This window comes from Coturnix japonica, chromosome 4, assembly GCF_001577835.2.
Source record: "Coturnix japonica isolate 7356 chromosome 4, Coturnix japonica 2.1, whole genome shotgun sequence".
Taxonomy (NCBI): Eukaryota; Metazoa; Chordata; class Aves; order Galliformes; family Phasianidae; genus Coturnix; species Coturnix japonica.
This window is the reverse complement of record NC_029519.1, coordinates 57,033,974-57,051,239: the sequence shown is the minus strand read 5'-3', so window position 1 is coordinate 57,051,239 and position 17,266 is coordinate 57,033,974. Positions and strand designations below refer to the sequence as shown.

The 17,266-nt window shown below is 42.1% G+C and overlaps 2 protein-coding genes across 7 annotated transcripts in view; one reads left to right on the top strand and one right to left on the bottom strand.

Annotated features, from left to right (window-relative positions):
• Window positions 1–654: 654 nt before the first annotated feature.
• Window positions 655–5,446, bottom strand: FGF20 (fibroblast growth factor 20). The gene is made up of 3 exons (XM_015862148.2): window positions 4,815–5,446; window positions 2,632–2,735; window positions 655–1,976 (listed from the first exon to the last, which is right to left on the bottom strand). Exons 1-3 carry the CDS (start codon window positions 5,275–5,277, stop codon window positions 1,731–1,733), a joined length of 813 nt encoding a protein of 270 aa, XP_015717634.1. The 5' UTR covers window positions 5,278–5,446; the 3' UTR covers window positions 655–1,730.
• A 5,697-nt stretch (window positions 5,447–11,143) lies between these two features.
• MICU3 (mitochondrial calcium uptake family member 3) overlaps window positions 11,144–17,266 on the top strand; it is a 43,248-nt gene continuing 37,125 nt past the window's right edge. For 3 of the 6 annotated variants that reach the window (XM_015862319.2, XM_015862318.2, XM_015862320.2), the window contains exon 1: window positions 11,145–11,445. In XM_015862319.2, coding sequence (XP_015717805.1) covers window positions 11,164–11,445 — 282 coding nt within the window. In that variant the 5' untranslated portion in view covers window positions 11,145–11,163. Of the gene's footprint in view, window positions 11,446–12,269; window positions 12,312–17,266 lie in introns of those variants that run through there. The other 3 variants (XM_015862323.2, XM_015862321.2, XM_032444192.1) reach the window with 2 other exon arrangements.

Sequence of the window (17,266 nt, the reverse complement as noted above, 5' to 3'; positions counted from 1 at the left end):
AAATATGTCTTGTCAATACCTTGATTTGATATAAATGATGCACATACAGTACTTGAACCATACTGAACTCAAAATCAGTTACTTTGAATTGTAGCCCGTTGGGGGAGCTGGCACCTGAAACCTGAGAGCAACTCTGGCAAAATACACATCTGGCTGCCCTCCTTCCAGTCTCTTTCCTGAACCCACCTTTCCTGTGGAGATGCCAGCCATCTGACAGCAGGCCATGGTCTAAATCATGCAGAGTCTGTCATCAGTCCTCAGTAGTCTCACATAAACTGGAGGCTCATCTGTCAGTCAGCATGCTAAGAAACTTGTGCTTCAGAACTGACAGTCCTAAATTAAACTATCATATATATACTTGTATAGTCTTCACTGGCACAGAGTTAGAGCCTGTCTGCATTCAGGCAGTATTTACACATAAAGTGATGCTCAGATTATTCCCTAATTTAAGAATTGGGTAAAAAAAGCAATTATCTCCTCAGGTCCCCTGTACTCAGGGGAGAAACAGCATTCACTCAAAGTCATCCATTCAACAGTATCAGACACTTCTTACTCAGTTACCATTTCCCCTTAAAATTGATGACCTATAGTTAAAACATCTTGTATAGTGATGAGAATCCTACAAGAAAATTTGATGCAATGCAGAGGATTCTAATCATGTAGTCATTTGTGTGCTAGTAAAGAAAGTAGCAGTCAGTTGGCCAAAAGAAAAACAAAGAAACAAAAAAAAGCACACAAGTGCGATGTGATTTAAATCAAGATCTCGAGAGCTACTATTACTTGTTCTTTCAAGGTACCTTTAAAGCATTTCATTATTGTTTCAGGTTTGCACTATTACACAAGGTTAAAGGCTCAACTTAAAAACGACAATAAACCAAATAATGTGAAATCATTTTTAATTCCCTTTTTCAAATGTGCATTTGAATTCAATACAGATCTGCGAGGCACTTTCATAGGTCAAAAAAACTGGATAATCTTTCCAAAACAAGGTTAGTCATACAGCAATAGTATGAGCACAAAATATAACCTTATCTTTAACTAACAGACATTGAAATCTGAATATTCAGGTTTGAGATGCATAGCAGTGTAGTGCCATTTCTGTATTACGACACTACTGTGAACATGTTGGCACTGTAAATGATTTCTCATTGGGGGTAGGGGTTTGTATTCTCTTCATATCCCAGTAAAAAATAAACTCTGTAATAAATAAATATATAAAATAAATATATGCTATCTGAAGTTGTATAAATAGGTCCATCCAGAAAAGTCCCATCTCTGACTATGACGTATTGACATCTAAAGTCCATCACTGAAGTGAAGCCACCAAAACTTTGTAGGCAGTTGTCAACATTATTGGCTTTTTTTTTTAACTGTATAACAGTTTATTTATTATTATTTCTTCCAGCCATTGTTGGATCCACATGATGCAAGTTGGTTTATGATAATTTATGGGCCATAAGTAGTCCAGACAAAAATCAACAAGAGTTTGTAATGTTAAAGAAAGTCACACTCCAACTTCCCCCTCTTGTTACTGGTTGCCATACAGTTCAGCAAGTTTGAAGGAAGCTAATCAGCTGTCAGTTTTAAGGCTTTGTCTCCTAAATGCAAACTCTGGAAAATAGAGGCCTGTCCATCACAAAGTAGCTTCTTCAAATTCCTGTACTGTCATGTGAAAACAGGCAAGATGAAATAGCACTGGTTTGGTTTTCTTTCCAAGCGTCCCTCTCTCCTCAGCTGTATCCTAGCACATCTTTATACAGTTCTGGAACTCTTTCAGGATCCACCGGTCTGGGCAGGAAATGTGTGAATTTCTGGTGTCTTTTGGACCTTGCACCATCTCTGGGAGTACCGTCCTTGTTAAGTGCTACGAAGTATCGCCGCCCAGAATCTCCATGTTTGTACACGTTGGAGGAGTAAGTGTTGTACCAGTTTTCCTCAAACTGTTCCCTGAAGATGCACTCAGGAGTTAGTTTCTCCTACACAAAGGAACGGCATAGAAAAATAAGTCAAACTGTTGATATATATGTGAGAACACTTATGAAAGAAAATGATAAACGAGATGTCTTAATATCTTAGGCTTGTTCTGCCTGTTAACAAAACAAATCCAAGAGGATTATATAGACATGACATGGAATCTGGAAGCTTAACTGGCCCTTTATTCTTCTAAAAACTGGACCTACACGTATCCAATTTAGTATTAAACATATTATATAGCAACACTAGCTAAGAAGCCACCACTTATTTACAATTTAACTGGAATTCAATTGACCCACAGTAATTTATTGAGTAGATTTCTGTCATGGGAAGTCTACCACTCCAGAGATAAGACCTGCATGGGTTCTTTATGGTGTGTTACTTTTCAGATTTTAAGCAGGAGGACAGAACTAATCACAACAAAAGGAACATTGTTACTATTTTCATTTTGTGGTGATAATACACTCTGCACACTACACAAAGGAAAGCTAACTTCACCTCATTTTCTAAACTATGTAGTCTAGTTTAAGTGCAAGCAGTGTGTCAGCAGGTCACCATTTCACATTTATTCAGATCACTGATTTTTTGTGCTTGTACGGTGCTAACAAGTGAATCAAAACCTCAACATGTAGGAGCTGACATGAAAGCAATACTTACAGAGCCATAGAGTTCTCCCTTCTCATTCATTCCAAGGTAAAGGCCACTGTCTACGCCTCTTATGCTGACCAGTCCCACTGCCACACTGATGAATTCAAGGATACCTGATATCCAAAGGAAAAAAGAAAAAGAAAAAAAGATTGTTTTAATTCAACTTGTGACAAAAATGAATAAAATCATTAAAAATATATATCTGGAAAATGTATATATAATAAATATAGCCTATTTTTTTTCTGAAACTTCAACCACTGTATGGAAACATATACAATGTTCACATGAAAGCAGCCTGAGAAGCCTCATCCAGGTAAAAGAATCCTGCTTTATTTGAAGAAGGCTTATTTTTTTTTTTCTTCCACCTTTAATTTTAATGATGAAAGGTTTTCATTCATCACTCAGGCTAAAACCTTTAGTACTATGTGGTTGCAATCTATAATGATTAGACGCTGTTTGCCAAGTTGCCTGCACAAACATCAGGAGATAGGTTCAGATTACCTGAAAATATACTTTCTCTATAGCATTATCTTAAAAAAACACTTCTATTATTAGACCATTTGAATAGAAATCAAAGTACAGATGGGAATTTTATATAACAGAATCTACCCACAGGAAAAAAAAAGAAGGGGATAGGGGGGGTGGGGGGGGGAGTAAAAAGTATTTGCCAAAGCTCTTATCTAGCTTTATGGGCCCACACCTCTTGACGTAACCTGCTATCTTCAGTTCAGTGCCACCTTTTTGTGTGCTGAAAATATGGTGCTCATTTGGTTTGTATTATAACATTACTTATACTACATTTTCCCCAAAATGTAATACATGGTAACAACACAAAGCATTCAGAAGATGAGGCACTATTTGAAGCCTGCAGTTTGGCAAGTGTGTGCCAGCCCATTTAACCAATTGATATGCACAGATTACAGTGCATATAAAACATGAAAGGAAAGAGACGTGTGAACCAGCTTTTTGGAGTTGTTAACAATGTAAACAAAGACTCAGAAATAAGCTGTTTGGGAATCATACCTAAGATTTTGCTATAGATAGAGCAGCAAAACCACAAATCAGTCTTTAAAAACTTTCCATCTAAAGAAAGTGATTTTAATAGCATACTTGATTTTGACCACATCTTTTTGTCTATTTGCTGTATTAACGATCATTCTTTCTCATTCAGGACCATTTTTTCACTGCAAAGCAGATGGACTGCACAATAATTTTAGATGTTCTGAATTTTAATTGAGGTTTGGCAGGTTTTTTTTATTTACCTCACCAAGGACCAAAGAGCATAAATCCTTTACAAAGAGCGATCATTAAAAAAACAAAAAAACACCTCTACTGCATGTAAATCATCCTCGTGCTCCGATTCCTAAAGCACAGAGCCCCATAAAAGAGGTGGAGGTGTTTTGTCTCTCTGGTATCATTTTCAAAGCCGCCCTTTTTCTAAGCTCTAATAAGCAGGTGATTCAGCCACAAAGCAACCACATCAGACAAACCTGCACAGAATAAAGTAGAATAAAGGAAGAACATTTCTAAAAAGCCTGGTAGATGTTTGATCCTGGGCTATTTTATTTTTTTCCCCCTTTTTTTAAATACAGATTTATTTCATGTTTACATGCTGTAGGAAATCTCCCTTCTGAGAAGAGCTCTGCTTGACTGCAGCTCTTCTACTTCTCAGAACATCCACGTGTTATAAAAGCAATTAAAAGCCATTCCAGCAGATTGTTTTGGCTGTGGGGAGGATGATAGGAAGCTCTTCAATCACCTTTTTATGACTGCTGAATCAACACACACCCAAACTCGAGTGTGGCTGACAACGGCAGGTTTGTTCAGATGCATCATTCCTACAACTACTGCCTACGCTTTACTCTTAAACCACGAGAAACATTCATATTTTGGGGCTCAACGCTTCTTTTTCGGTTTATTGACAGAGAGAGCAAAGGGAAATAAAGCCGATGCTTGAGCAAAGTGGAATTTTATCCACCTCTACTTTGTCCTTCTGTACCACAAAGCAGCCTCATACCACATAAGGGCCTCAATGAATACGTTATTCTATTAAGTCTCCAAGCACCCCAAAAAACAAAGTTAGGTCCCATTCTCACCTGTCCCCCTATACCCTGTACCCACAGACAGGGCAAGACCCACCCGCCCGCACCCTCAGACATCCCGAGCCTCACGCTCCCCACCCCACGACCTACCGAATAGGCTGTGGTCCTGGCGGGTGCCGCGCACGCTGCCGTCGGGCAGGATCTGCAGGTGGAAGCCAGTGCGGCAGTAGAGCTGCCGCCGCCGCAGGATGCCCTGCAAGTGAGCCAGCTCCGCCGCCGCCGCCGCCCGCTCCACGGGGCCCCTCTGCTCCCCCAGCAGCGCCGGGCGCTCCCCAGCGGGCGGCAGAAGGAAGTGGGCGCCCACCGGCTGCCCCAGACCGTCCAGGCCGCCCAGGAGTGCCCCCACCTCGGCCAGAGGAGCCATGGGGGCGCGGGGCGAGCGGGCTAGGGAGCGGCGGCGGACGGCTGCCGGCCTCTCCCGGCGGGCATGTGGGGCTGCGCGGCCAGGCCCCGAGCATGGGGAGCTGAGCCGAGAAGAGCCGGTGCGAGCCAGGAGGCGGGTGGTGTTTATACGCCCCGCGTGTATATATATATACGGTGGTCCCCCTGACATATGCTAATGAAGCCCTCCGCGGGGAGGCCGCGTTTGAAATTGTAAACCCGCTCCCCCTCGCATCGCACCTTCTTCCCATCTGCCCGGCGGCGGGGAGGGAGCGAGGGAACGGAGGGAGGGAGCAGCTAGAACCGGGAGTCCCCCGCCCGGGCTGCACTTCACGCACAGATACGCGAACGTTTGAGCCCGGGTATGCAGACGGGCACAGGTGCTGGGGGCACCGGGACCGGCACCAGAACCTGGTTGGGATGTGCGGGCTGTGCACCGAGGACAGGTGCAAGGGGAGGCGGAGGGGAGGTGGGGGGGAAGGGGGAGAAAGGGCGTTACCTGAGGGCGAGGCCTGCCCAGACACACATGAAAGGAAAGAAGCACAAAGATCTGACAGTTCTACTCCCTGTTTCTGAAACGCTAATAAAATGCACAGCGTTACCCTTCCCTTTTATCACTTCAGTTACAAGGAGGGGAATTTTTTAAAGAAATTGGCATAGTCAGGGAGGTGCTTTCCCTTCTGCAAATTTTCCCTTGCACTTAATTTATTAACGTGACATGAAACTGATCTATAGCAGTTGGGTATCAGTCTTTAAAAATATTAATGGGCAGGAACATGGCTTGGGAGAAATGTTTTCAAAGCCTACAGATGTGAAAGGAAAAGGACCATGAGACGGCTCATCCCATCCATCCATGCTGGGGTCCTGCATCAAGCCCATTACCAGCACCTGGGAGCATCACAAAGCAGCAGTAATGCCCTGTCCTGAAGGGTCTCTGGTGTCTTTCTGTAGTTTTGAAACAATTTAGGACCTTGCTATCCTCTTGCAGCTGGAGCTTGTGCATTTTTTTTCCACTCAAAGCAAAATGGTTCATATATGCAAATATATTCATTGTTAGCATTGATAAAGTGATGGTGTATTGATCCTAAAAGCTTGACTTTTGCATACTTTGCTGCTTTTTCCTTAATATCTACTGACTTCTAGTGCTCAAACTACACGACCTGTCTTAGCATTAGCTATGCAAAGCAGTTCTTGCTGATATTAAAGCAAAGGCTGAGAATATAAAATGCAACGATCTTTCACAGTTAATTCTTTCAGAAATTCGAGAGAGCTGCTTGGCAGTCTAAGGTTTCATTTAAACAAAAAAGTCGCAGAGAATCATGAAAGATTAGTTCTCTGGTCTCGCTCTGCGGTCCTTTCAGTTGCAGTCTGAATCTGAGAGATCAAATGGATTTGACTGCTTAGCTTTATTTGCTGTGGAGAGTATAGGGCTAATTAATTGGCAGGTGCTTTAAAGCAGGTAATGCTACACCTTTTCATCATTGCAGTCCTAAGTACTGCCCCTGTGTGCACCTGAAATATAAAAAGGCTGCTTTAAAGCAAGTGATTTACTGTGGAGGGACTTAAAACTAAAAAAAAAAAACCAAAAACTAGTGCTAAATACAATGATCAGATAAATCACCTCAGAAGAGAGAGCACAAGCAGACCTGTTCTGAAGGCAGTTACAGATAGATGTTATATTATTTTACCTTTCAGATAACAGAAGCCTGACATGTGGCGGGACCAAAAAATCCACCATCATCGAGATTTCAAAGCACATCTGTGTAAACATTATCACATCAGTGTAAAACATCAACCAATGAGCTTTCTCTTTGAACCAAATCTACTTAATTGCAGTGCTAAATCAAAGAAATAGATCAAAGTTGGACAATCTATATGGCACCTATTTCTCAAGTAGCCTGCACACTGATTACTCAGATATACCTAAAACGTTTGAAACGAGCATCAAGCAATTTTATTGACATGATGGGCAGGTCAAGATCAAACCGCAATTAGTTCATTGCAGCTGCTGTTTAGCAGGACATGCACTTGGATGGTACAGTTATACACAGGAAATATATTTTCTTGAGCAAAAAGGTGCCCGTTATGGAAAGTGCTACCAGCTCCCAGTGGGACTTTTCACATCCTACCAAGAGTAGAGGATTCTTCTGGTCAGATGGCACTGCTGTGCCCAGCAGTGAAGGAGTGTTCTGAAAAATACATTCTCAGCCACCACTGCTGGAAGGCCCTTATGACTGAAGCTTTCCTGTTACGTAGTGGAAGCATTTAATGTTGAGTGGAAAATACAACATCCATCTTTTCCGAGTGGAGTCTTTAATGTCTGAGCAGTAAACCTGTTAGCTGCTTTAAAAAGTACCAGAAAAGAAATGAAAAGATAAGAGGATTTTTTTTCTGTTGTTTGCACTAGTCATGTGACAGGAAAAGGTACCACTGTAGCATGGTGGGGTTTTTTGTTTGTTTTTTTGGATTTTTTTGGATTTTTTTTGTACCTTCTGAGACTATGCCATGGGAAGTTAAATAATTTTGAAGAGTGTTTTTACAAGAGTGTATTATTGAACGTAAAGCATACAGTACAATCTAATCAACACTACGTATACTTCCTAGGGGCTGCACTTCCAGTGTGTCGTTGAACAAATACACGTGTGGTGAAGTTCTTATTTCCACAGCAAGTAGTGGGGGCTCCTATAGACAATATAATTACTGTATATTACCTAAGAATGGTATATTGTTATAGGCAACACCTGGTGGCTGCCAAGGGATCAGAGAAAGCAATGGACTTAGGTCCTTGATACCCAGGCTGTACATACATATATGTATACAGAAAGAGATCTACGCATCTATCAAGTTGGTCAGGAAATGTTGTTAGCTGTAAAACTTTGTTCTGCAACATGTTATGCCACTATTAATTTTAGAACTCCTTTATAACAGTGCATTATACTCATACCATAGAATTAACAACTAGGAGAAAGAAAGGGTGCAGGTCATGAGTATATGAGAAAGCACAGGAGGAACAAAATGCACTCAGCAGAACATAAAGAAATATGTCCAGCTATAGATATCTGTGTATCATGGTAATTTCCAGATTATTCCTAATTCTATGATTCTGTGATCCCTACATTTAGACAAGAAAACATGGCCAGCTAATTTCAATAAGAACAGAACACACAGAAGCTACACATGCATAATGAAAAAACTCTGAGGAGGTAAAAATAATGCTGAAAAAATACAAATTTCCTACAGAAGTGCTACTTTTCTTGCACTTTCTTTGTTGTTTGTTTTTTTATAAGAATATATATATCCTTAAGGAATTTTAAGACATTATTACATCGCCCATGTATCCAGGGTGGATAACTCCTACTTAAGTGGAATGGGATAGAGAAACTAATGAGCTAACTAGGTAGTGAGGAACTTTTATGTCCAGTTACATTCACTGAGAATGGGCATTATCCACATATTCCAATTAAATGTGTAATTTGGCAGCTTTTATACAGTCACTTCTCTAAGCTGATCACTAAACAAAGGGCACCAAGATTTACTTATACTAGATGGCTTCTGAACCTGTGCACATAGGATGTGCAGACAGCTTACAGTTTTTGACTTACTGCCCAAATAAATTGCACTCTTGTTCCTAAGCAAACACCTCACCAGTGAAGCTTTGAGTAACATGCTCGGACATAAGTAGTTACAGATGTTTATTGGGTTTTTTGAAGTGAAAAAAAAGATTAGCCTAAGGGTGTTATTGAAAAGTCATTAAACTGTAGCTAACCAATTTCAGTGAAACAATGTCATCAGGGAGATCACTCACAGTTCTCATCATTTTAAGTAACTGATCACTCATTCAGCTAACAGGTTTATTTAGGGACATTACATTGACCAAAAGTGATTTCTCATCCAGAAATGGATTAGCTATCATCTCTTCAGGTAGCTGTCTTTCTGAGACAATTCAGCCTTGGACATGCTTATGTCAGTATGAACTGTCAGGTTGCCTGTTGCCAAGCACAGGCATAGTTCTCCTGTGAACTATGTAATATAGTGAACTGTGTAATATAGTAATTACTGAGGTTTTTCTTAGAAATTGTATTAAATGTATTAAATGAGATTTAGTTCTTATATTTTCCAAAGTATCTGTATATGATACCATAACAGCTTCACATTTTGTTCACAGTAACATAAAAACAGCAAAGTTTTAAGGGGAAAAAAAAAAGAAAAAAAAAGAAAAAAGAAAAAAGAAAACCCACAACCCAAACCAAAATCAGTACCACTGACTTGGCTTGGGAAGAGTGAACTTATAACGTAAGACCAAAAATCTGAAGCTACACCTGACCCCAGGGAAAGAAAGTCCTTAAGACTTGAAATGTCTGTATGTAACTTACGAAATTTCAGCACAGCATAGGTCAGCAATGGTGTGGAGAATGGTGTATCACAAAGTGCTTGACAAGTTCCTTGCCCATCAGCCTCAGCTAGGGACAAAACAGCAGATTTCTTTTTAGTAACTCTTCTTCGATACTTGCTTATGTTTGAGGCTGTCCATGGCCAGGAATGTTTAGCAGAGATGAGGCTGCATACATTTTGTCTGTGGTTTCCTTTGGGAATTGATGGGAAGGCCTCAAAGCACAACATTACAAAAGGGTGGGAGAAACTGAAGTCTGGGGTCACTTTGAAAGGAATGGGATATATGCTTGAAAAGGGTGTAAGGGAATCCCACTTCTCTGGGAACCTGAGGAACAGAGGGAAGTACTGGAGGGAAAGGTAAGATGGATGTGGGAAGGCAGAAGTTCCTAGGGAATCAAGTGGTCAAACCGAGTCCCAGCTAAACAGTGTGATACACAGCCAAAGAAAAGGGCCATAACCTGGCTCAGTTAACCTGGCTCAATGACAGCATTCTCTGCTGACTAGTTGCTTAGCTCCCTGCTTCACACTCCATCTGCAGAAACCGTGCCTCTTGCAACCAAGCACCTCCTATGGACATTTTATAGTACAGGTCCAAAATTACTGGATACTTTGTCAGCTTCCAACAAATCTAAAAACTGATGACTCAGTCTGACAGATATTGGTATCACAGGCAACACTATTTAATTTTGGTTTATGCGAAGAGTCTCACAATGTTTTTAAGTTTCAGGAGACTGCAGACCTCTGTATATCTGTACCAAGGTTTTTCAATATTTGGAATCATATCAAGACATCATTAATTTTAAAGGACTGATGGACTCAAAAGAATCTTCATTCCAGTAAGTATAGCTGAGGTCACTGAATTTTTTTGACTCAGCAGTAAAACAGTGAAAGATTTTGATGTTGTCACCTCTTCAGGCTTACGGCATTCAGAAGCTCTTTGTTTCCTAAATGTATTGTTTTCAGCCTTCTACTAGGGTGTATTTCTGGGTCATCTAGGAAGATCTATGAAGTGTAACTGCAAAAAAGCAGAAGGGAAGGATATGGAATGAGCTCCCCAGGGCAGTGGGCACAGCCCCAAGCTGCTGGAGTTCAAGGAGCATTTGGACAACACTCTCAGACGTGGGGTTTGAAATTTGGGTGGTACTGCGTGGAGCCAGGAGTTGGACTTGATGATCACTGTTAGTCCCTTCCAGCTCGGGATGTTCTGTGTTTCCATAGCTCTATGCCATAAGGCACACATACGAGCTCAGTCCCCACTCGGCAGTTTCCACACATGGCCCTGCCCAACCACTTTGGCTCAGACTGCAGACACTTGGGCTGACACGCGCTCTTCTCGCTCGGTCTAAATGCCTTTGATTCCCATCGACATGGTCAGAACCCACCGCTACCAGAAAGCACGTGTCTGCCTGCTTCTGCCTTGCTCTGAGGCCGCCCCTCAGGCACCAGGACCAGGGCAGAAACCGTGCCCGCCGCGCTGCCGCCGGGCTGCCGGGGGAGGCAGGGGACAATCTGGGCAGCGCCCCGGTCCGAGGCACCGCCGTGCGGGCGGGCGGGGCGGGGACTGACGGGGGCTCTCCGTTCCCCACCCCTTCCCCGTTTCTCGCGAGGTTTTCCTTGGCCGCCCGCGGGGGATCTGTCCGCCTGTCACCGGGGCGGAGCGGCGGCCATGGCCGCCCTGCGTACCCTTCTGCGGTGGCGCCGCCGCTTGGGCTCCGCACCGAGCGCCCCTCCGGCGCGGCGGCTGTGGGCCGGCGGCGGGGCCGGGTCGGCCGGGCCGAGGAGGTGGCGGCGGGAGCTGGGCTGGGCGGCGGGGGCCGCTCTCTCCGGCTACGCGGGCTATCAGCTGTCCGAGCGGCGGCGGGAGCTCTCCCGGCAGCCGGCGGCCGCCGAGGCGGGCGGAGCTCGCGGGCTGCTCCCCATCCCCGTGGCGGCCGCTGCCAAGGAGACGGTAGGTGTGTGCGCGTCGCGCCCTGCCCGCCCCGCAGCCTCGCTCCGTCGAGGCGAAGCACGGCCCCGGGGTGCTGCCGGCCGGTGGCCGAGCGCAGGTGGAGGGACGCCGTCCCTCTGTCTCCCCTGCGGAACCGGCTGAGGTCATCGGGCCTGGGGCCGGTCCGCTCTCAGCAGGAGGGGGCGGGTTCCGGCGGGCTGCCGGACCGCTGGGTATAACGGGGCTGCCGGCCGGCACCTTGGGGCTTTGGCTGCGCTGCGGGAGCGGCAGCGATGTGCGTCTCACGCTGTTCTCTGCCTCTGGGGCTCCTCGCCTTGTTTTATTATAACGTAGAGCGGAATCGCTGCTGGTGGGACAAAACCTGTGTGTTCTGTGCCTCGTGCTTAGAATGTTTTTAATATCTGACTGTCAGTCTTGCGGAAGGTTTGCATTGTGAGAAGCAGCAGTGCCGGTAAGGTGTGCGTTCATAAGGCTGGGCTGCTTCAACAGGAGCAGTGCCTGGCCGGCCTGGGAACTCAAAATAGGTGGCGTGAACCTACGTGGCATGAGCTGAATTTTCCAAATAGGGAGAAACTCCAGCACAGTGCTGTGCTTAGTAAATGATACTGGTTGTGCTTGATTGTCATTATTATTATTATGCGTGTCATAGTTCTTAAAATGTCAAATGATCTCCCAGGATGACATCTTCTCAGACTGCTCATCAGTGTTGCATGCAGCCTGCTTTCTCTACATCAGGTTTGTTTTGTGTGGGAAGGAGCACAGTGTTTTTGCAGCGGAGACCTTGTGCGGTTAAAGCTGTTGCCTCAAATTGCTCGCCAAGGGCAGCTTCTGTGGGCAGCATGGCTCCTGAAGGAGAAGTGAACCAGGTACTTTTCACTGAGCATTTATTGTTTTGAGTGTGCTGCTAGGGCGCAGAGAACCTAACAGACTCTTTCAGTCTTTCATGCTGTTTTGATTGGACAAAACACTACTTCATTTGATTTATCCAGACATAAGTTTTCAACTACTTTTGAGGGAAACATGGCTGTTGCATTCAAGAATAGTCACTAGATTTAGTGTGTACTCTAAGTGGTTTTGGATGCAATGTAGCTGAACATGGAGTGGGAGGAAAATAAGTTACTGGTGTTCCTATGTGGAAAGGCTGTAATTAATTTGGTTTTCAGCTTAAATAACAAAAATATTTGAAGAAGTAGGTTGAGATTTGCACACTCAGTTTGTGTTACCAGACTAAACGCACAAAGAATGACATCTCAGAATACTTGACTTTATGTTCCAGCTTTTTTTTTTTTTTTTCCCAATGATCTCATTGATTCCTAATTGGAAACTCAAGTGTCCAGTATTTCTGAAAAAGCATCCTTTCTACTCTACTCTACTAGCAGCTACTGTTAGAAGGAATTACAGTGAATGATTTTTTGCTCCACCTCTGGGGCTCCATAAAACAGATAGAAATGCAGAAGCAAGTTGGCTAAGAATATGAGTGCTCCGGGGTGAAAAAATCTTTCTGAAACAGTAATGATGGATAACTGAATTTTTAATGGTGCGCAGTGAATTTGTAGGTGAAAACTGTATCATAATGCATTCAGATATTCAACTACTTGTACTCCAACCATTTTTGATGTTTAAGATAGATATGGATAAGACAACCATAGCTAGTCTTTAATTCACACGTCTTCCTTATTTCTTGAGCTGGCTTTTTGTGGAAATGTAATATGTAGAATGACCTTGGTGTTTCATCTAGGCAGCTCCAGCAGTCAGCAGAATAAGTTTCTGGTCTTCCTAGACACTGAAAAGGATATATGCACATTTGTTTTTAACCTAGTTTGTTTTGACTTAAAACAAAGGCTTTCTTTTTGGAGGCTATCTGCTTCCAAATAATGTCCATGTAGCCATGTGATGAAGTATTTTGAGCAGGCAAATCTTATGCAGTTAATGTGATAACATACTTGTTCGACCAAGTATATTATTGGAGGTCTTATGATAGGGAGTAGGATTTGCTACAGATGCAGCATGAATCTAAGCTGCCTATAGGATTCTTTTTCCCATATAGTTTTCTAAGAATAATAACAGTTTTGATGACCAGGGATTTTTAATTACATGGAGTAAAATCTTGGATATTCTGAAGAGCAATGGTTTTGTTGTTGTTACCAAAGTCCACAAAGCCTTCCACTTAATTTATAGTTAACTCCTATGTGACATTTCAAAACAGAAGTAAAATGCTGCACTCAAACCAGTTTCATAGCAGAAGGATCCTGTGAAGACTGGAAAAGCTACTTTGCAGGTCTGGGAGATGCTTATTCAGAATAAAAATTTTCTGGAAGAAGTGTTATTTCGATACAGATTTTCTGTACTGACAACTGAGAGTGATATTGACCCAAGACAGGTGCTGATCCTGAAGATTTCAGACAATACGCTTCTCATGAACTCCTTACCTTGTCAGGACAGCGGTGTACCAGGCCTTTTCACCAAAATATAGTGGCATCAGAAAAACATAATCCAGCTTCAGAATTTTTGTCTTCCACTTCCTCGCTTTCATATTCCTTGCATCCACTGTCATTTCTACAGCTTACTAATATTTTCTTGGGAATACCAATGATGACATATTTAGCACCCCAAAGAGATCTTTTCTGTAACCACATTGTCATTCCATTAAGGTAGCAAACCCCAGGTCCAGACTTCATGAAACAGCCTCTAAGAATCGCTTCCTTCAGAAGTAATATAGAAATTAAAAAGTGGTTGAGGAGAGACAGACACAGAGTATTTACTTTATCAGGTTTCCTGAAGGCACGCTTCATATCCAGAAGAAGCTGTGTACTTTGGATGTTTCTAGAGGTTTTTCCCTTCTTCCTCAGCAGTAGTATCAATCTGTCTGTGAAAATACTCAAAAGGTCAAGTTTATTTGTAGCAGCACATTTCTGAGTGGATTACGTCATATATTTCCAGCACTGTGAAATGAAGACCAAGATTTTAACTGCAAAATATTAGGCAAATTCCCTTAGGGAGCAGGCTGTTCTACCTGCTCTAAAAGTGTGCTGCTCTAAGAGATGCATGAAGGATCATTTTCACAAGGATCACTTGTACCTAACTGTTTTCCATACACATTGTGTGTTTCATGCAGCAGGTCAGTTGCCAAATGTGGGAAAGTGGTTGGTTCTGTGGCTGATGTTGTGTGAAGCTCCTTGCTGTGTAATCACCCTGATGAAGTTAGTGCTTGCCAACCAGCTGCAGCAAGAGTTGTGCTGAAGGAGAAGGCGTGTTTGCCTCTTGACATTACTTCTGTGTTCCTTAAGAGGTTAAAAATGTGTGCTATATGTTTTGGATACTGCATGTTTCAGTCTTGCAGGCAGCGAAGCATATGGATCTGTACAGCAGAATAAATGTACTAACTGAAACTTCTGGAAGAACTTCTGGAGTTTGAGTAATTTGCATGTCTGACTCATGTAAGAGGGACGGTTGGAGAATATCTGAGTGTAATATTTATTTTGGAAGATATCAAGAATCACTGTGCTTATGGATAAACACTGTTACCCCACAAATTTCCTGTAACAGTATTTTATATGAAAAGGGCTCTTTTCTCAATGTTTTAAACGCATTCCAGCTTCCAGCTTCCTATGCTTATAAATATTTTAATATAATAATGTTCTTATCTCAGAGAAGAGGGATCAACTGACAAGATTGTTGGTTGTTCTACATCTAAGTAGTCTACTAGAAATATAATTTCTGTAAGCATCAAAACAGTTTTGTCTACTTCTGGGATTTTCCCACACTGGGAACATGACGTTTAACCTTTTGGCCACCCAGCATGAAAACAAAACTGTGCTACTTTTATCTACATGGGAGCATATTAAATAAGCCTCAAGTCAAATCTAAGTGAAGGAAGTAAGGAACAGCAGTGCTTTGAAAGCCTTTGTATCTTAATAATTTGCACGGGTTCTCATTGATGGAAGACAGATTACTTGCAAGTAGAAATTCAAAGAAACTCACTCACTTGAAATAAATTACTTAAAGATTAAACTGCTGTAACGTAACATACTTTTGACTGCAAGCAAAGGTACTTTTAATAGCAAATGTTGGCTTCTTTACCTAAAAAAGGTTCGCCTTCATGTCAGTTGGAAAAAAGCAAAAGAACACTGATTTGGCTTGGAATACATCAAACTGGTGGGGTTTTTATGGTACTGCTGGAACTATTCGTTTCATATATATGCCTACTCAGTATGGATGCTTTTATCTGTTTGTTTGTAAAATATTTTGAACTAGTTGTAGTTATTCTTAGGATCTGAGTATTGGAGTGTTACTCTGGGGTTTGATAATAGATTCTTTGGAATCTTTTTTCCAAACAGTAAATCCTATATCTGGTGTTTAAACTTGTCTCTGTGGAGAAGTTAAATCTTTGGCCACAGAATAAAACTTCTGAATTGCTGTTTCAACTGGGTATGAGACCAACATTGGGTAATGAGTGTTTCTGTTATGTTTTTTAGTAAGAAAGGTAGTTATGCCATGTTATATCTTCTACATCTTACTTCTACTGAACCTCAACAGTATAATTACCATTAACTGATATTTTCAAGTAGTTTGAGGTCATCTACTGCAACATTTTAATTGCTCTGATGTCACTATGTGAGCTCCTGTCTTGCATTAGGCCATCTTACAGCACGGATTTCACTATAAGGCCATAGAAGTTAATACATATTGTGCCAAATTCAGACAGAACAGAGATCTGACATATGAGAGCCAGTAAGGCAGATATGGGACCAGAAATGGAAATTTAGCCATGCTTTAAGGAAGTGTGAGTAGTATGTGGAAAACTTTGGTCAGAGCACTGGACTTCCAAGGCTGTTTGTCAGCTCTCTACTGGCAGTTAGTATATGAAAGATAAGCCAAAAATGGGGATGAGTTTTAGACAGACTTTCTATCAAGCAAAATTGCTATAATTGCCTTACTTACATTTCTGCTGTGATTAAATGGAGAAAATACAGAGGGATATTACTCTAAAAGAGGTGCTGCAATTCATTTGCATAATGAATTTGAAACTTTGGATGCCTTTAGCTGGTACTTCAGGCTGTTTATAATATGTCTGTAGCAGAGACTGTCAGTGGAAGGCACGTGTAATTGAAGCATGATACTCCCATTTGGAGAAGTACCTTGTCAAAATTAGTTTTGTGTTCAGCTTGATAAAACATGGCAAATAAAAATTAAATCGATCTTAAAATGGACTTCTGGAAAATGTTTTCCATTGTATCCTTTGTCTGGTTGTGGTTTGTGTGAAAGTCATTTAATCCATTTTAGGAAATGCTTTTAAATATCTCTATGTATTAGACATGCATTTGTACTTTTACATAAAGGGAATGTTCAGAACAGCAAGAAATTAGGCCAAGGCTATTTTTTTCTTTTTTTTTTTTTTTTTTCCTCCTTGGCTGGTATAAATTAAGCTGTAATCTACCTGGTCCTGATTCTGCAGGAGACAGGTGGAAGCTGGGAATGTACGCAGCAGCACCTCAAAACACTGCTGTTGTGTTGGCACTGTGCTTGAGAAAAGGCAAAACCTAATGCGTGGGAGGCCAAATACCAAGAAATGAGACACTGAGTTGGAAAGAGGAAGAGCAGAAGGGTATGAGCAATGAGCTGTTTGATTACAACTCTCAGTGCACAGGTTTTTGTAAGATCATGGAGAAGATAATGCACTGTTTGTGAGAGCTGTCAGGCCTCTCTTGCCCCATTATGTCCACTTCCTTTGTGAAGGTGGAAGGGTGGGAATTAATGGCCATCAGCTACATTCTTGTTTTCTTCCTGCAAGTTCAGTGAAGTGGGTTGGTATATGTGTGTA